The sequence below is a fragment of the Bos indicus genome, chromosome 25 (assembly GCF_029378745.1).
Source record: "Bos indicus isolate NIAB-ARS_2022 breed Sahiwal x Tharparkar chromosome 25, NIAB-ARS_B.indTharparkar_mat_pri_1.0, whole genome shotgun sequence".
In the NCBI taxonomy this organism is placed as follows: domain Eukaryota; kingdom Metazoa; phylum Chordata; class Mammalia; order Artiodactyla; family Bovidae; genus Bos; species Bos indicus.
The window spans coordinates 11,494,057-11,514,015 of record NC_091784.1 but is presented as its reverse complement, the minus strand read 5'-3'; the positions used below and the strand labels follow the sequence as shown (position 1 = coordinate 11,514,015).

The window sequence follows — 19,959 nt, the reverse complement described above, 5'->3', positions numbered from 1 at the left end:
TAGAATGATGGCGTGGAGAGGGAAACTCAGAGCTGGTTTCCAGGGAGAGGAGCTGACAAAGAGAAGGTGTAAAAGGCAGACAGACGATGGGGGGTGTGGGTGGGGGGAGTTGGTTCCTTCCACTTTGATCTGAGGCAGGTTATTTCACCTCTCAGTCCTTCGGTTTCCTCATCTGTATGGTGACAGTCCTTGTAGGGTGCACCTCAGAGGGTTAGGAGGATTAAATGGACGGTATATCCCGCCTTTATAGAAAAGTTCACTGACTCCTGCCGTGAAGTATATTAAAATAGTGGAAGGTATTTTAATTGATATAGGAGGCTCTCGAAAAATTGTCACTATGTTGGGGAGGGGCAAGGCATCGTTCCATTTGTTCTCATGAGGCTGTACACTGACATCTCCAAAAAGATGGTCGCCAGTTCTCCAGGCTGCTCCAGCTCCCTTCTCTCGACCACCCTTCCTTCCGCCCTGGCCCCACACTTGCCCTCGTGGTTCCTCTTTGAGGAAACCTTCTGGTTGGCTCAGAGCAGGAAATGTTAGCAATCCTAGGAAGCTTGGAAAATGAAGCAGGGACTTCTCATTTGGGTCACAGTGATATTAGAAGTCACATCTCCAGACTTTTTAAAAAGTGGGCTGGAGAAGAAGTCAGCTCTGTCGCTTGGATTCTGCCATCTTGGTTATGACTTCAACTTTGTTACCTAACAAAATCACCCAGTGGACTAATTCGTTCTTATGTGCTGGTATTAAAAGCAGTTTGGCTAGCTTGGGACAGAGTTTCATGGACTTAAATCCGGTCTTGTTTCCTCCCCAGCCGTCAGCCTTAGTCAGAGGCCCCCTCCCAACTGCCAGCATTGGCCCAAGCGTCCCCTTCTCTGCGGCGTCTCTTTTGGGCGCCTTGCCCATCGGGGCGAGGTATGCGCCCGCGCCCTCCTTCTCGGAGCTGTATCCGCCTTTGACTTCGTCCTTAGAAGATTTCTGTTCTTCTTTAAATTCATTTTCAATGAGTGAATCCAAACGAGGTAAGACTCGAGCTGCTTATGTAAACGGTTACAGTTCATTTTCTAAAAAAGACAGTCTGTTTAACTAACACTAGGTAGTTGGTACTTGAGTTATTTTCATTGTAGCTGAAAACACACTGTAGCTCTAAAACCTGAAGCTTCCTGTTTTAAACTCACGTGGACTTACCTGTGCTGTTGTGGAGGTCAAGAAGCAGAGGCCTGAGAGTAGGAGTGCACGTGGTACTGTTTGTTTTAATAAGATAACTTGTTAAGGTGGGTGTCTGTTGTTTGGGGGGGGCGTGAAATGACTTTTAATGTTTTCTCTAGAAAAGGGATAACCCCCTCTTAAAGGGTCTTAAAGACAGGTTATCCTTTTAAATTGTGAACTAGGCAATACTTAGTTAAGACTAATTTAAAATCAGTGTTTCGAATGATAATAGAACCATGTATTTTTGGCTTCATCCATAGCAAACTATAGTGCCTTACTTTGGCAAGGGATTGCTGAGGTTTGGGCCTGACTCCTGTTTTTGTAATCCTAGGCTTAATGTATCCTTTAAGTAGCCACAAGAAAAATCTTCATATTTTTGTCAGTCATCATTACAGTTAAACAAATCAACATCAAAATAATTGATTTAAAGATTGGCAACTGAACAAATGAAAATTTGTGGAAAACAGAGGGCAGAGAGAAAGTAATTGAGTGGTAGACTAAGAAAAAGAAAGAAATTGAACCCGACTGATTCTCTTTAATGTTTTGATGAGTTTCTGCTTCATACTTTCAAAAGGAGAGAATCCTTTCCCATTTTTAATATGAATTATCTTCTTAGTCTTTTTAACATTCCCATTTGATAGGCCCTGCCTTAGCTCATGTTTCTGAAAATTGCTATTTATTGAAATTTGTTTGTCTAAGGTTTATTTATGTCCTTGGTTTCTGGAGGAGAGGAGAGACTCCATAGCCCTCTTTGGATGTCAATAATGAGCAAGAAAACTTCTCGGAACTGGGAGGGGAAATAAGGTGGGAAGCCATAGTGAGCTGCTAAGCCCTGATGTTCTTATTACATGATTAGAATGAAAAGGTCTGTTGAAGTTTTTTTATTATTTTAGATCTGTCCACCTCAACTTCTAGAGAGGGAACAGCGCTTAACAACAGTAATTCTTCCCTTTTACTTGTAAGTGCCACTTCCTCTTTTGTAACTTCGTCGCTTAAATTGCAAATAGGTCTTTTACTTAAGTAACTGAGTTATTTGAATGAACGGTACCAGCTCCCTGGAATTTTGTGTGTGCTGTGGGAAAGAGTGCTAAAATAAGACTCTTCTGGAACATCCAGTAATAAGTGCTCTGGGTTTAAGGCTGGATCTGTCATGGCAAATTAATCAACAGTGTAAGAGGCTTTAGCACAGTGTGAATGACGAAGAAATGCAAGATCAGGGCATGAAAACCCTGTTGGCTGATGAAGCAGAACAATTACCCATCGCTTATAACAACTCATGGAGCATCCCAAAATGTGGGGGAGGGGCCTAGAGACCCCAAAGACAGGAAAATGTAGAAGGCAATGGTTTTCAACTAGAAACGTAGTAAGGACAGGATAGTCCTCTGTCTAGTCTGTGCAGAATGTCTCATTTTTCAGATGCGTTTGTTTTCTTCTTTAGTGATAGTGCAATATTTGTTGGCTGTTTTTTGTTTTTTTGTTTTTTGTTTTCTTATGCTTCTTGCAGATGAATGGACCAGGCAGTCTGTTTGCTTCTGAGAGTTTCTTGGGAATTTCAAGTCACCCTCGGAATGACTTTGGAAACTTTTTTGGAAGTGCAGTAACTAAACCCACTTCTTCAGTGACCCCAAGACATCCCCTTGAAGGAACCCATGAACTGAGACAAGCTTGCCAGATCTGTTTCGTAAAATCAGGTCAGGACCAAACCAAGGAGCTTGTCAATAACCTGAGAGTTCTTAGGAATTTGTAAATCTAAGTGGAAACACCAACTATTGTGACTCTTGCATCTTTATTTGAGTTCTTTCTAAAGAAGCAGCAATTATTGATTAGGAGGAGCCTTTAGAGTCTAATAGGATAAGTGTCGGTTCTTCTTTGATATAATTTTATGTATAGAATCATTTGGAATAGAATATTGACCTGATTTTGAAAATTCTTTGTATTTTAAGTATATGTTTAAGAATGTGAACATTTTCAAATAGAGTGAGAATTAGAAAAAAAGCATTTTAAGACCAGCATGTGATACAGTGTTTGTGAAAATTAGAGTACTTTTTGTTGGGTTATTTCATATCTTTACCCCTAAGTCAAGTGATACAAACACAGTTTACTCTAAACGGGGCCCAAATTCATTTTCTTTCTTAGTTTATTTAAGCATATGCTTTACCTTCACTCAGTTGGTAAAGAATCCGCCTGCAATGCAGGAGATCCTGGTTCGATTCCTGGATTGGGAAGAACTGCTGGAGAAGGGATAGGCTACCCACTCCAGTATTCTTGGGCTTCCCTCATGGCTCAGCTGGTAAAGAATCCGCCTGCAATGTGGGAGACCTGGATTCGATCCCTGGGTTGGGAAGATCCCCTGGAGAAGGGAAAGGCTGCCCACTCCAGTATCCTGGCCTGGAGAATTCATGGACTGGAGAGTCCATGGGGTCACAAAGAGTCGGACACGACCGAGCGACTTCCGCTTTCACTTTACCTTTAGAAGCCATTAGAATTCTGACTCTAATAATTAAATAAGGGTTATATCTTGGAGCACTGGTGTTTTTGTTCTGATTTTTGTGTTTTGTCTGACAGCACAAAAGACAAAAATTACTTTCCCTAGCTTGTTTATACTTGGGGGTTATGAAAGGACTTTTTCATGGGAATTTAATAATCATTATTCAGTTTCTCACATCTGCTTATAACTGTGCCTGTAAAATGAAATGATACTTCTTGTGCATGTGAACAATCCTTTTAATATCTTTTTCAGGCCCTAAGCTAATGGATTTCACTTATCATGCTAATTTAGACCATAAATGTAAGAAAGATATTTTAATTGGTAGGATAAAGAATGTAGAAGATAAGTCATGGAAAAAAATACGTCCAAGACCGACAAAAACAAATTATGAAGGACCTTATTATATATGTAAAGGTATGTGCTATAATTACTTAATTGGTGTACATGGCCTAGCTGAGAAACAATTTGCTACTTTTATTGCAGTGGTCCTAGTATTACTGTTACTAAAAATGTTTAGTTAACAGCAAATTCCTTGGTTTGAAAGATTAGTATTTTTTTGTATTATTTTTACCTTTGCTTTTAATTTGCTGTCTAGTGGGTGTTTTATAGTTATTTATTGAAATAGGGATTTTACCAGGTTTTAAAGAGAAAACTGTCTCAAACTTTGGGTTCTCTGACATAGTCTAAACAGAATCAGAACACTGAACTAAGGTTTTGATAATGTTACTCTTTTAATATATTTTTGAGAGAAACATAGTGTTTTCATTTTGTCAGACCGCTCCACCTAAATGAGCTTTCAGTCAATTAAGTTGCTCAGTCATGTCTGACTCTGCTACCCCATGGCCTACAGCACGCTAGGCTTCCCTGCCCATCACCAACTCCTGGAATTTGCTCAAACTCATGTCCACTGAGTCGGTGATGCCACCCAACCATCCCAACCTCTGTTGTCCCCTTTTCCTTCTGCCTTCAATCCTTTTCAGCATCAGGGTCTTTTCCAGTGAGTCAGTTCTTCACATTAGGTGGCCAAAGTATTGGAGCTTCAGCTTCAGCATCATTCCTTCTAATGAATATTCAGGAAATGAGCTTTGAATGTCCATAAATGATAGAATGGGAAAGACTAGAGATCTCTTCAAGAAAATTAGAGATACCAAGGGAACATTTCATGCAAAGATGGGCTCAATAAAGGACAGAAATGGTATGGACCTAACAGAAGCAGAAGATATTAAGAATAGGTGGCAAGAATACACAGAAGAACTGTACAAAAAAGATCTTCATAACCCAGATAATCACGATAGTGTGATCATTCACCTAGAGCCAGACATCCTGGAATGTGAAGTCAAATGGGCCTTAGGAAGCATCACTATGAACAAAGCTAGTGGAGGTGATGGAATTCCAGTTGAGCTATTTCAAATCTTGAAAGATGATGCTGTGAAAGTGCTGCACTCAATATGCCAGCAAATTTGGAAAACTCAGCAGTGGCCACAGGACTGGAAAAGGTCAGTTTTCATTCCAATCCCAAAGAAAGGCAATGCCAAAGAATGCTCAAACTACCACACAATTGCACTCATCTCACACGCTAGTAAAGTCATGCTCAAAATTCTCCAAGCCAGGCTTCAGCAATACGTGCACCGTGAACTTCCAGGTGTTCAAGCTGGTTTTAGAAAAGGCAGAGGAACCAGACATCAAATTGCCAACATCCGTTGGATCATCGAAAAAGCAAGAGAGTTCCAGAAAAACATCTATTTATGCTTTATTGACTATGCCAGTAGTCAATTGGCATTTGACTGTGTGGATCACAATAAACTGTGGAAAATTTTGAAAGAGGTGGGAATACCAGACCATCTGATCTGCCTCTTGAGAAATCTGTATGCAGGTCAGGAAGCAACAGTTAGAACTGGACATGGAACAACAGACTGGTTCCAAATAGGAAAAAGAGTACATTAAGGCTGTATATTGTCACCCTGCTTATTTAACTTATATGCAGAGTACATCATGAGAAACTCTGGACTGGAAGAAGCACAAGCTGGAATCAAGATTGCCGGGAGAAATATCAATAACCTCAGATATGCAGATGATATCACGCTTATGGCAGAAAGTGAGGAAGAACTAAAGAGCCTCTTGATGAAAGTGAAAGAGGAGAGTGTAAAAGTTGGCTTAAAGCTCAACATTCAAAAAAAAAAAAAGCTCAACATTCAGTAAACAAAGATCATGGCATCTGGTCCCATCACTTCATGCCAAATACATGGAGAAACACTGGAAACAGTGTCAGACTTTATTTTGGGGGGCTCCAAAATCACTGCAGATGGTAATTGCAGCCATGAAATTAAAAGACATTTACTCCTTGGGAGAAAAGTTATAACCAACTTAGACAGCATTTTCAAAAGAAGAGACATTACTTTGCCAACAGAGGTCCATCTAGTCAAGGCTATGGTTTTTCCAGTGATCATGTATGGTTGTGAGAGTTGGGCTATAAAGAAAGCTGAGCACTGAGGAATTGATGCTTTTGAACTGTGGTGCTGGAGAAGACTCTTAAGAGTCCCTTGGACTGCAAGGAGATCCAACCAGTCCATTCTGAAGGAAATCAGTCCTGAATATTCATTGGAAGCACTGATGTTGAAGCTGAAACTCCAATCCTTTGGCCACCTGATGCGAAGAGCTGATTCATTTGAAAAGACCCTGATGCTGGGAAAGATTGAAGGCAGGAGAAAGGGATGACACAGGATGAGGTGGTTGGATGGCATCACTGACTCAATGGACATGAGTTTGAGTAAACTCGGGGAGTTGGTGATGGACAGGGAGGGCTGGCGTGCTGCAGTCCATGGGGTCTCAAGGAGTTGGACACAACTGAGTGACTGAACGGAAATGATTTTTTAAACTTAAGTGGTGAACATGCAAACATCAGGGCTTTTTTTGCCCTGTCTGAAGTAAAAGTAATTTAGAATTGTGCTGCTATTTTTTGTTTGTTCGTTTGTTTGTTTTAAGAGTTAATACCATTGGAACTTCCCTGGTGGCTCAGATGGTAAAGAATCTCCCTGCAATGCGGGAGACCCAGGTTCAATCCTGGGGCAAGAAGATCCCCTGGAGAAGGGGATGTCTACCCACTCTGGTATTCTTGCCCTGAGAATTCCATGAGACTGGCAGGCTACAGGGTCGCAGAGTCAGACACAGCTGAGCAACTAACACTTTCATGCTTTCAATACACCATTCCTGCATAGTAATATGTGTACCGTGGTTTGAAGCTATCCATTAATTGTTACAAAAATTTAAACAGTGCCCTTAGTGTGTTTAATATTCATTGGTTTTGAAAACACAGTGGCCCATGTTTTAAATGTCTTTTAATTCCCTGTCTCCCCCCTAGTGTTTTTTTTTAAATTTTGTTTGAAAATCTATTATTTTTTTTTCCTTTTTCAGAGGATAGTTACTTTACAATGTTGCATTAGTTTCTGCTTTACAGCAAAGTGAATCAGCCACACGTATACATACATCCCTTCTTCCTTGGATTTTCCTCCCATTTAGGTCACCACAGAGCATTGAGTAGAATTCCCTGTGCTATACAGTCGGTTGTCATTAATTACCTGTTTTATTCATATTAGTATATGCATGCCAATCCCAATCTCTTAATCCATCCCACCTCTGTTAATTTCCTGTCTTTCTAGATGTTGCCGCTGAGGAGGAATGTAGATATTCAGGCCACTGCACATTTGCTTATTGCCAGGAGGAGATAGATGTCTGGACGCTGGAGCGGAAGGGGGCGTTCAGCAGAGAGGCTTTCTTTGGTGGCAATGGAAAGATCAGCTTTACCGTGTTCAGACTGTTCCAGGAGCATCTTGGAGAATTTATATTCCTTTGTGAGGTACTGTCTCCAAGTCTTCTTTCGACTGTGAAACAGGTGGTGGTTTCTGACCCAGTAGTATCAAGGGCTTCGCTCTGGTCCTGCTGTATGCTAAAGCATTTGCTTAGCAATGGTAGCCACTGTTACTATCCAAAAGAATAACATTAAGACATCCTATCTGCCGAGTGTTAATTGACATATGCTTGTAATGTGTAAGTATGAACGTCATCAGCATCACACAAAAGTTATCATCTTGTAATACATTTTTACGATAATTCTTCTTCTCTGTTTCAGAAATGTTTTGATCATAAGCCTAGAATGATAAGTAAAAGAAACAAAGATAATTCTACTTCTTGTTCTCATCCGGTTACAAAGCATGAATTTGAAGACAATAAGTATGTTGGTATTTTCTAATATTTTTAGACAATTAATCCTCTTTTTAGATCCCAATAAAACCAGAGTAGTATCTTCCCAGGCGTTCCCCTCTCCTTTTGTTGATTTGAAAGATGGTGACTATTTTTAAACGGCTAATAGGTTTTGCTTAGAATTTTTAAATGAATTATTAATATTTAATACAGAAAATCAATACTGATTTATAGCTTCTCATGACATGGATTTAGGTATTTTAATATAGCTTAATATAATTATCCTCTCCTCTCCCCAATTAATCCTACACTTGCATACAGTGATTTGTTTTTTTCTGATAATGATTTAAAATGTATTTTCAGTCTAGAATTTTACATTTTGTATATGTATATGGGCTTCCTGGTAGCTCAGATGGTAAAAAATCCACCTGTAATGCAGGAGATGTGCGTTTGATCCCTGGATTGGGAAGATCTCCTGGAGAAGGGAATGACAACCCACTCTAGTATTCTTGCCTGAGTATCCCATAGATAAGAGCCTGGCGGGCTACAATTCATTGACTCGCAAAGAGTCAGACATGACTGAGCGATTAAGCACACACACACACGTGTATATACATTTTTTAAAAAAACAAGCTATGGTAGAACAGTAGTAAAATGTCACTCTATTTTCCTCGTAGGTGCCTTGTCCACATTTTGCGAGAGACAACAGTAAAGTATTCCAAAATACGTTCTTTCCATGGCCAGTGTCAGCTTGATTTATGTCGACATGAGGTTCGATATGGCTGTTTAAGGGAAGACGAGTGCTTTTATGCACATAGTCTTGTAGAACTGAAAGTCTGGATATTGCAAAATGAAACAGGTAGGTTTGTGCGAGATTGAGACAAGTCCCCTCAAGAGCAGTCAGGGTTTACGAAAGGGTATCGAAGACCTTTCTCCATCAGTCTGGTGTGGCAGCACTGTAGATTTTATCCTGAGTCTTAAACCTGAGTCACTTCATCTTTTGAGTGGCCTATTTTGAATGTAGTCTCGTATAAGTAATTGCTGATACAAGTTCATGTATGCAGTACGGATCCGTGAGGAAGAAAGATTCTTCGGAAGGCACCAAGAGCTGTATTTGTAAAGATTCCATTTCAAAAGAGTAGTATGATATTCCTCCTTGGTGACAGATTATGCCAAATGGGGGTAAAGAATTGAGTCTGACTGTGCCTAGACAGGTGGCCTGGTATTGCGTTAAGATCCTTAAAAAAAAAGTCTTCGGCATTTCTCAGGTATCTCACATGATGATATTGCCCAGGAATCTAAACGATATTGGCAAAATTTGGAAGCAAACGTACCTGGAGCTCAGGTATGTTTTTCCTTTATCCTTTCTGCATTTGGGATCTTTTCTGGAATTGCCTGGTGGATGTTAGTAGTTGGCAGATGCAGTTTATACTTCCATACAATCCAGTAACTCTCTTGAGTTTATTGAGTTAAATGGGAAAAAAAATTGTATAAATGTGAAAAAAAATTTTCTGAATTTTAGTTGATTATCATTAAGATAAAAAAACAAAAAACTAGGCATCTCATAGCACCTGCCAGGAATACAGGTTAGGGAATCCCCTGGTGGTCCAGTGGTTAGGACTCTGCGATTCCACTTCAGGGGCCATGGGTTTGATCCCTGGTCAGGAAACTAAGATCCTGCATAGCCAAAGAAGAAAAGAATATAGGGTACAATTTTCTCTAATTATTTTATCTTTTGGTCACACCACATAGCATGTAAGATCTTAGTGCCCCAACCTGAGACTGAATCCACATCCCCTGCAGTACAAAGTGCAGAGTCCTGACTACTGGACTCTCAGGGATGTTCCAGGATACAATTATTTTATCTTTTGGTCACACCACATAGCATGTAAGATCTTAGTGCCCCAACCTGAGATTGAATCCACATCCCCTGCAGTACAAAGTGCAGAGTCCTGACTACTGGACTCTCAGGGATGTTCCAGGATACAGTTTTCTAATTTAGTTTATTTGGCAAAACAGTTGGGTTCTTGGGCTGTGGGGATCCTCGGAGTAGGGGAGGTAGACGATGTAGTTTTGCTTACCACTTAGCCAGACTGCTGTATCCAGCCATCTTTCTTCCTTTCTCCCCACAAGTCCTAAACATTATCACCAGAGCTGGCTTTGCTAAATTGAGGTTTGGCATCTGTAATCTACTTTCATCATATTCTCTTATATTTGGGTAGAGAACTGGAGATTTAGTTATCAGATCGTATATATAGTGGTCAAATCATCAGACCAGACAAGAACAGAAGTTGCGTGCTGTTATATTAAAAAAAAATAATAGCTCACAGTTGTGCATGGTGAATGAATGTGTTCTCAGAAAATGGTTTTCTGTTCAATTAAAACTGATCTCTTAATTACTTAAGGTACTTGGCAATCAAATAATGCCTGGATCCCTTAATATGAAGATAAAATTCGTATGTGCTCAGTGTCTGAGAAATGGCCAAGTCATTGAACCAGACAAAAACAGAAAATATTGCAGTGCAAAAGCAAGGCATTCGTAAGTAGTGTGTGTGTGCAAAGAGTGCCTGTTTCTTTTCAGGGGCGTAAAATCGTACATATAAGAAAAAAGATTAAGGCTGTGAGGAGAGCAGAAGAAAGCAGACAATTTAGGAGTAATTGCAAACCAAAAGGAAAGAGATTTTTAGGCTTTAGTAGCTAAGAATTCAACAAAATTCAATAGTGTTTTTCCTGTATTTTACCATTTCCTTGTTTAGCATTCATAGGGAATGTCTGTCTATAAATATCAACAGGAAGTAAAATGACAGAATCATAAGGCATTTCTTTTAGAAGGGTTGAAAAAAAAATCTCTGGTCCCTTAGGTACAGACTTTGTACCTGCCCCTTTATATTATGCCTTTGCCAGTGTGTTTTTGTTTTTTCTGAACTCCATTTTTCTTAGGTGGACCAAAGATCGTCGTGCGATGAGAGTGATGTCTATTGAACGTAAGAAGTGGATGAACATCCGTCCTCTTCCCACAAAGAAACAAATGCCTTTACAGTTTGATGTACATACGTAATTTTTAAGCCACTTTTTTTTTTATTAGGCATTTCAAATCATTAGAAAGTAGTAGTAATTCAGATGGAAACTGGTGCCCTTTAAATGATGCTCACCGTGTTACTAAATCTAAGTGGTCCTTTCGTTCTCCTTCCCCTTTGGTGTGTGTGGCTCTGGCGCAGTGTTTAGGCTGATTGGAATGAGTTACTTAGGAGACGTAGAAAATGAGCTAGAGAGAAGCGATGGTCTAGACTCAGCTTGTTTTCCAGGTGGATGACTGTGAGCAAATGAGAGAGAATTTCATTGATTCCTCAGCTTTGCTATCAAACCCAAGACTTTCTGTATTATTAACTCTATTGATGAGTTTTTGGTGTGTTTTTTTTTTTTTTTATCACGCCTGTTTCTTTTACTGAAGCAATGGATGCTCGCTAAAGGATACCTAATGTTACAGGATTTTCTTGAAGTAACCCAAGGGAAAAATGCTTCCTGTTAGAGCAACATGTTCCCCCAAAGCCCTTAGATTGAGAACACCAAACTGACTTACAAGGTGGCACGTTTCATCTTGGTCCCTCTGGTCCCCTACACGGTCGTCTGGGCAAAGCTTGGAACTGGCCCGACTTGCTTGTTCCCAAGAGAGGGTCTGGCGGGGTTATACCTGAGCTCAGGTGAGGGGCGCTTTCTGCCCCAGCGGAGGAAACATGGAGAGAGTCCTTTGCCCAGAGCAGCAGTGCAGATGCACTGCAGAGTCTCCACTGGCGATGCTCCTTCTCCAGACTGCCAAGGAGCTGAGGGAGAGGCGGGTCCATTTCCCATCACCCAGGGCACCTTGGAGTTCGTGAAACTTAACACAGGTTACAAGGCCAGTCTTTGAAGGAGGTGATGTGTTTGTGTTTCTCCACTGTGGTTTCAGCCTCATAGATACGGGTGATTTATTAGTGGGCTATAAAAAGAGAGGAGGAAGGCTTATTAGAACCAGTGATTATCTTGTGCTTCAGTAGATGGTGGAGATTATAGATGTACTCCTCAAAATTTTGCCAAAACAAAGACGACTGGGAACAGTTCTAGCTCATGAGGCAGCTGCCTAGAACCGCTGATTATTCTCTCATTGCAGATGCGGTGTTCTACACTGCGTTTACAGGAACCCATTTCCTCTGTTTCCCTACCCCTCTAGATATTGCTAAGGGGTCCTTTTTCTAAAAGAAGTAATAATACTCTGCCTGTGTGTATGTGTGTAGGCAGTGTGGCAAGGCGGGGAGAGGATGGGCTTCAGGGTCTGCCCGAAGGGCCAGTTAGTTAGCCTCAGTTTGCTTATCTGTAAATGGGAATCATTGCATCCTAGGGAACATGGTGAGATGGTGTTGTGTAAAAACCCAGCACAGAGCGGCCTTCTCCTTTATCTTCTCTTCTCCCTGCTCCTTATCACTGAGCTTTGAAAGACAATGATCAGTGTCTACCTAGTAATACCTAAGTACTTCCTGGGGCTTGACTGGGAAAAGAAGATAAGAAAATCCATCACAAGAATGTTTTGTTGACTATTGACTTCCTGAAAAAAAATTGTAAAGGGGTTGGGGGGTCCCTGACTTTGGGGGGGGTCCCTGACTTTGGTTCAGAGGAGGAAAGGAGCAGTGTTTAGTGTTAACTGCTTCTTAATTTTTGGTGAAAGTCAATGCTAAGCCTTTACTGTTTTGTAAACTAATACATAGAGCCAGCTCTGTTGAATCACGGATAAACTAAGACAAGCTAACAGTGAGTTGTACCAGGATTCATGCTCCATAAAGACAAGCACGTTGATAATACTTAGGAATGAGCTCTAGGTGACAGTGGTGTTCCTCGTTCTTAATAGTCACGGGTCTTAGGGAAATCTGTGTTCTGCTGACTGCTATCACTTTATTTTTCCTATCAGTATCACTGTATTTACTCTGTAAAATAAAAATGCAAATAACCACAAGAGGTATTACTTGAATGCTGTATGACTGGATGGCCTGGTTAGTGGAGTAATTGTCTTCTGACACTGCAGAGATAGTGAATGATGGCTGAGATTAGCGGCCATTGTCAGTGAGAAGAAAACATCGGAGGTTTTCTCTGACCTCATTTATTGGAGGCGTCTGCAGTTTCTTTCTTGCTTCCCAAGCGCTGACAAGGAGGTATCTTGGGTGTCAGGCAGAGGAGAGTAGCATATGTCATACTGAGGGGGCCAGAGACTTGCACCACAGAGATAAAGGGCTCTGCTGTGTTAAAAGCAGATACTCTGAATAAGTGAATCTGTTGACATTTTCTCATAAGAAAATGTTCCATATTCCAGTTCCATATTTATGCTCTTTTGAAAAGTTTTGAGACAGAAAGCTTGATATCATCTCATGTCTTTGAGGCTTATAGTCAATTTGAATAGGAGCAAATTAATCTCATTTAAAAATTGTATTATTCAGCATTAGCATGAATAATAATATTTATTTTGCTTACATGTAAAAATTAGGCAGTTTTACTCAGTGTACTCTGTCTTAAAGCATATTCATGTATTTTTTTTTTATACAGCTGTGCAATCATATTGCTTCTGGGAAAAAATGTCAGTACATTGGAAACTGTTCTTTTGCTCACAGTCCTGAGGAACGAGAAGTGTGGACCTACATGAAGGAGAACGGGAGTAAGTTGATGATTAAGCATGGCCTCGACACCCACGGAATCCAGCTCGCCTGGAAGCCTCTTTCCTCCCTGTAAATTGCCAGCTTACAGGGAACACAGAAGGCAGTCTGTGCTGTAAACCATTATCTCATTTTATCAGTGAAGCAGAGTCTGACCACCAATCATGTTTGCTTAGGTCAAATTTGGATACAAAAACATAGGTCAGCATCCTCTGACATCATAGGCGTGTCCCTGAGTCACTGTCTGGGGAAGTTCATTCCTTCCACGAGTGCTCGGGTCAGATCACCTGCTCCTGTTTGAAGAGTCACCCCTGAATTCATCAGGTTGGAACTGGAGGTTTCTTCTGGGAACTCTTATGGGTAGAACAGGCCCAGACGCAAAGGCCCAAGGAGAGAATGTTTGTCTTGGTCAAGCATCAGTTTTACTGTGAGAGCCTTGGAAAGAAGCCTCAGGCAACCTTTCACTTCCGACCAGAAAAGGTTTTGCTACCAGGATCATTGTTCTTCAGTCTTAAGTAAACTGATCAAAATTTATGGATGGCTTAAGATCTGCAATCTGGGGATTTCAAGAACCAATCTGATTTAAGCACATCACCTACTGTATTTCAGCCATGTAAACATTCAGTGACTTGTGTGAGTGGGACTCCTTGCTTGGAGTGAGGACTTGAGCTTGGCCTTCCTGAAGGTATCCTTACAAATCAGGGCTCTTGCAGCAATTCCTGCTACCACTGGCCTGAAGGAAGAAGGATTTCCTATTTTATCTCTAATCTTAGCTGGAGATATATTGTTAGAAACACTTGAGCAGACAGTAGAGCCGGGTTTTGACCAGATCCTCATTTCCAGCTTTTTTTTTTTTTTTAACTCAGTACCTCTCAGCTAGGAATGAATTTTGCCACCCACACGCCTCTCCCCTTGGGGACAGTTGGTAGCATCTGGACCTTTTTTATTGTTATGACTTGTGGGCCAGTGCTACTGGCAGCTGGTAGGCAGAGGCCAGGGAGATTGTTAAACATCGTACAGTGCACAAGGCTTATCCAGCCACAAGGAATTATCCGGCTCAGCACACGGGGGGCTGAGGCCAAGAAACCTTAGTTTTATCAGTGGGTGGTAGTGCCGGATACACTTGTTCCTACTGTAAGCAGCAGCTTGCAGCCACAGCCCGGGACCTGGTCATCACTGTGCTGTTGTAAATTGCACCCCTGTGTGTCAGTCCCCTGGGACAGGAGCTGGCCTGACGGGGCCCCATCAGGGTCAGAATCTTGGTCCCTATGGTAGGTTTCTCACCTTTCTCAGTAAACAGTGAGGAGCTGTGTAAGTTGCCTGAGTGTTTACGGCACTGATAACGTGTGTTTGACGTGGGCCATTGTGAAGCCGTGGCTTTCCTTTTCAGCAATGCCCTTGAAATGGCTTCTGAATTTTATTTTTTGGCTGCACCATGCGGCATGTGGGATCTTAGTTCCCTGACCAGAGACCAAGCTTGTGTCCCCTGCAGTGGAAGCTCAGAATCTTAACCACTGGACCACCAGGGAAGTCTTGGGTTTCTGAATTTTAAACACCCACAAGGTGTCTTGCAAATCCAGGGAGGAGTTCATCAATCTTGAAAACTAATGTTTGTCTGTACCCTAACAGACCTGAATTTGGTTCTTACCCTGAGCATCTGGAACTGGCCCGTCTCTCGTGCTTAATACATAATCAGTCTCTGTTTGCCTTTTGATTTTCTTTTGAAAATTATGCTGACTGATGCAAAAAGAGTGCATGCTTTAAATGGTGTCTTTAAATATTTGCCGCTGAAAGGAGTTCATTTTTCTGTAGTACAAGATATGGAGCAGTTTTATGAACTCTGGCTAAAGAGCCAAAAAAGTGAAAAAAGCGATGATGCAGCCAGTCAGTCCAGCAAAGAGAATGGAAAGCAAATCCACATGCCGACGGATTACGCGGAAGTTACTGTAAGTACCGCAGGTTGGTGCCCTTGCCTGTGCTTCCAGGCCTTTCTTTACTTTCCCACCTTCTCCCAAACTTGGCTCCCTCGCTCCCAGCTGGCCTGCCCGCCTCCCGGTGTCTTCATCTTCTCTTTGCGCTGGCTCCTTTCTGTGAGTCTAAGCCTCTCTGTCCTAAAAACTCCTTTCCTGCCTCCTTTTTCTGACTCTGGAAGCAGGAGCTGGTGAGTCACTGGCCTGAGACCCTGGGTAGCTTACGGAATGCCTCTGTGAGGGAGACGCAAAGCGTGATGAGCCTGCGGGTGTATCCCGCGGCTGGGCCACGCAGGTGCTCAGGAACCGAGGGTTCCCCACCCCCAGCTGGGTTTCTGGATGGGATGCTCCTCCTTGTTTCTGGATGGGATGCTATGCAGCACGTGGGATCTTGGTTCCCCAGCCAAGGATTAAACCCATGCCCCCTGCACTGGAGTCTTAACCACTAGACCATCAGGGAACTGCCCACCTCGCCCCAGAGTCCTCGTGTTCCCTTACTGTCCTCCTGCAGTCTGGCCTCTGTCTCTGGGTTCCACCCCAGACATAAGTCACCTGCGGTGTTTCACTGGGCTTGCTTGTATCTTGGGCCGACCATCCCAAGTCAACTAATGTTAACAGTTTGCCGTGTTTGCTTCTGTTAGGTAAATAAAATGTCACAGATGAGGTTGGAACCCCAGTTGTCACCCTTCCCAGAGGGATCAGGTCCAGTGTGTCTTTTTCCAGGCCGTGTCTCCATATCTTGGACTGTCTATTCCTAATCTGTAGTTCTGCCCAGCGTGGTGTTTTAAACTGACACAGACATGTGCGTTAACTCTGCTCCTTGTTTCCAGTTTTGTTTTTTTAGCCTCTCTCTGAATTGAATCAGTCAGACCCAGGTCAGGGACATGTCTCTGCTCACGATAAGCCCTGTGGACTCTGCCCTCTCTGCCCAGGCTCAGCGCCGATTGCCTTGCCACCTAAAGTACTGCTGGGGTTTCCAGAGCAGGGTCACCCCAGCTTGCTGGGTCGTGAGAGTCACTGTGACCCTGTTCTCTCCGCCCCCTTACCCCTGCCCCCCAGCACCGCCTAGCATGTGAGATCCTGGTTCCCCTGCCAGGGATCAAATCCACATCCCCTGCATTGGAAGCACAGAGTCATGACCACTGCACTGCCAGGGAAGTCCCTCTGTAAACCTGTTCTTACCCAGCGTCACACAGGATTCTGACACAGGGCACTTGGGAAGTGCTGTTCAAACACCGCACACTTGCATCTGTGGCAGCACAGGGTTCCTAATACAGTTCGCGGGTCTGTGCCCCCGGGGTGGCGTTTTCCCAGCATGGGTACTTCCCTGGCCCCTGGCACACGTCCTGGCCCGCAGTAGGGGCTCAGTTCATGTGCAAGAGTGGAGTTGTTACTCCTTGTTCTTGCACAGCAGGCGAACCCTGGGCTTTCGCATCCTCTCTGATTTTCCTCATGGTATTTATCCTCCCCGGGACCCTGGTTTGAACCTGGCCCCCCATCCTCCCGACAAGACACCCTTGTTGGCACACCGGCTTCTTGCTAGAGAGTGCCTGGACCCCCGGCCCAGCTCATTGCCCCGGTTCTCTGCTTCCTATGTGCTGGGGGCACCCTCAGCCCATCTCTCCCAGCTACCCCTGCTGGCAGGGCTCCCCAGGAATAGAATGTGGGCCTTAGGTGGAGTTGTTTTTAGTCAATCTGGGGCCTGAACACGGGTGACCCATCAGGAGCCCCCCCGGACAGCAGCTGCTGACGCGACTCCTGTCTTCCGTGCGCTGCAGGTGGACTTTCACTGCTGGATGTGCGGGAAGAACTGCAACAGTGAGAAGCAGTGGCAGGGCCACATCTCCTCCGAGAAGCACAAAGAGAAGGTCTTCCACACTGAGGATGACCAGTACTGCTGGCAGCACCGCTTTCCAACGGGGTATTTTAGTATTTGTGATAGGTACGTGGGTCTCTGTAGCTTCCCACGTGAACTTTGCTGGTCTGGCTTGAGTTCCACAGTCATTGTATCAGTAGACAGGGTGCAGGCTAAATCACTTCTGTTGTCAGACTCTGTGCGACCCCATGGACTGTAGCCCTCCAGGTTCCTCTGTCCATGGGATTCTCCAGGCAAGAATACTGGAGTGGGTTGCCATTTCCTTCTCCAGGGGATCTTCTGACCCAGGAATTGAACCCACATCACTCACCTCTCCTGCACTGGCAGGCAGGTTCTTTGCCACTGAGAGCTACCTGGGATGCAGTAGACATGGTACCTGGGTGTTAAAGTCTTCTAATCCTGGATGTTGGCATCTGAGCTCAGAGTTTTAGTTGCTCCTTGAACATTTCCTTCACTCACCTGAGTTACCTGAAAAGATTTACTAGTTTGCCCGTACTGGAGTGCAACATCTTAAGATAACCAAACAGAGAAGGAAGTTCATTCAGGCCTGCCCAGATGATCTCTGAGCTGGCAGTGAGGATTCTCTGACTCTTCACAACCATCTTTTCGTAGTAGATGGTCATCACTTTTGAAACTGCCTTTGAATTATATTCCAAGTGTCAATCTGGAACTTTCTCAGGTCAGATGGAAGTAGTATTAATAGTATCACTCTTTTAAGTATAGTTAGAAAATTTTTCATTGAAAAGCTAGGTAATTTTGAATTGCTCCTTATTTTGTTGTTGGCCATTCCTATTTGATTTCCCAGTTTAGATCCATGTGATATGTAGAATTATTGAAGATTATTTTCTACTTCCCGTCCCCTCTGATTTTCTTTCTACTGCATTAGGAAGGAGTGGAGTGTTTTTTTCCCCAGCAATCAGTCTTTTTCATTAACTAATGCATTTAAATAGTTTAAGGTACTCATTTCTGCCAAGACAATAAAATACTCATTTTTATTATACTCCAATATAAAAGTATTAAAAATACTCATTTTTCTAGGATTATGAATTTGAGCTAAAAGTTTAACACAAACCATAAAGGTAGTGAAGAGCACATTTTAAAGATTGTTCTAAACAATGGGTGGACACTTACCAAGCTGACTTTTCCTAACAGGTATATGAATGGTACCTGCACGGAAGGAAGCAGCTGTAAATTTGCACACGGCAACGCTGAACTTCATGAATGGGAAGAGAGAAGAGACGCCCTAAAGATGAAGCTCAACAAAGCACGAAAAGATCACTTAATTGCCCCCAATGATAATGACTTTGGAAAATATAGTTTTTTGTTTAAAGATTTAAACTAATATGCTGGCTTTTATGTATGTTACCTAATCAGGGCATTGACCAGAAAAATTGAAAGTGTTGTAAGGCACGTAGCAGAGGAGCTGCAGGTTTCCTGCTTGTATTGGCGTCTCTCGTCCCTCCTGAGCAGCAACCCACAGTAGGTAGGAAAACGGGCTGTTGGACAGGTCTGGCCAGGCTCTTAGGGCGTCACATGGCGAAGTGACCGCTGCCGGTTGCCATCTGTTGAACAGACTTTTGGATGAATTGTGTTTGGGAAGAGGTGATGTCCAGGCCGACTCCTTGAGTTGGTCCTTCAGATAAGAACCATGATGGTGAGAGAGAAACCCTGTACTAGGATCAGAACACATGATGAATGAATTCTTCACGCGTTTTTAAGAGGAACGCATTTGTCTAATAAAGTTCGCTACTTATCTGTACGTAGGTTGCTAAAAAGGATTTTCTTAACTCAGATTTTAAGCCAAATAACCATTTAACACTAGTATATGTTAAATGGGGTATTTTTCTGTATTTGTATGTTTCACTATAATAAGGGAACTGAGGATAATGTGCATTGAGACTATTTTGAAAAATAATCAGTTGACTCAAATTTTATTTCTTGGTCTTTTGCTGTTTAAATGATGATTTTGAAAGATTACACTTGTACTGTTGGTATTGCGTAGTGTATGGACCAATATTGCCTGTAATAAAGATTTTATATATAGATGTCTTTCATTTTGTGGTATGGTCCTTGCCTCACAAAGAATTGTTAAAACTGGGTCCTAAAACCACAAGGTTAGATCTTTTTTTTTTTCTGGGCCTTCCATGCAGCTTGTGGGATCCCAGTTCCCCAACCAGCGATCGAACCTGGGCCCTTGGCAGTGGAAACATGAAATCCTAACCATTGGATCGCCAGGGAATTCCCTAGATTTTTTTAAAAACACTTTACTTTAAGCAATCAATGACAGAAAGTAAATGAGAGGGACATGGCAGCAACTGCCTCCTGTCTCACTCTCCTGCGATTCGGGTTGCTAAAAGGCTTCTCTTATTGACCGACATGCTAACCCCTCTGGGAACTCTTCTGTGTTTCATTGAGATGAACACTCAGCAAGGGGACGCATGGTCAGCTAGGACGTGGGCTGTGGGACTCCGCAGAGATAGCCGTCGAGCGAGATGCGCTCGATAGGGTCGTTGTGGTTGTTGAAAGACCGCTGAAGATATGGTCAGCACA

General features: G+C 42.7%; 1 protein-coding gene across 2 annotated transcripts in view; it reads left to right on the top strand.

Moving 5' to 3' along the window:
* ZC3H7A (zinc finger CCCH-type containing 7A) overlaps positions 1 to 19,463 on the top strand; it is a 38,522-nt gene extending 19,059 nt beyond the window's left edge. For both annotated transcript variants that reach the window (XM_070779676.1, XM_070779677.1), the window contains exons 10-23: positions 809 to 1,016; positions 2,097 to 2,161; positions 2,708 to 2,894; positions 3,944 to 4,105; positions 7,348 to 7,544; positions 7,818 to 7,918; positions 8,566 to 8,747; positions 9,157 to 9,233; positions 10,294 to 10,427; positions 10,829 to 10,934; positions 13,457 to 13,565; positions 15,376 to 15,509; positions 17,312 to 17,475; positions 18,562 to 19,463. In XM_070779676.1, the coding sequence (XP_070635777.1) occupies positions 809 to 1,016; positions 2,097 to 2,161; positions 2,708 to 2,894; positions 3,944 to 4,105; positions 7,348 to 7,544; positions 7,818 to 7,918; positions 8,566 to 8,747; positions 9,157 to 9,233; positions 10,294 to 10,427; positions 10,829 to 10,934; positions 13,457 to 13,565; positions 15,376 to 15,509; positions 17,312 to 17,475; positions 18,562 to 18,751 (2,016 nt within the window). In that variant the 3' untranslated portion in view covers positions 18,752 to 19,463. The remainder of the gene's footprint in view (positions 1 to 808; positions 1,017 to 2,096; positions 2,162 to 2,707; positions 2,895 to 3,943; positions 4,106 to 7,347; positions 7,545 to 7,817; positions 7,919 to 8,565; positions 8,748 to 9,156; positions 9,234 to 10,293; positions 10,428 to 10,828; positions 10,935 to 13,456; positions 13,566 to 15,375; positions 15,510 to 17,311; positions 17,476 to 18,561) is intronic.
* The last annotated feature ends 496 nt before the right edge of the window (positions 19,464 to 19,959 follow it).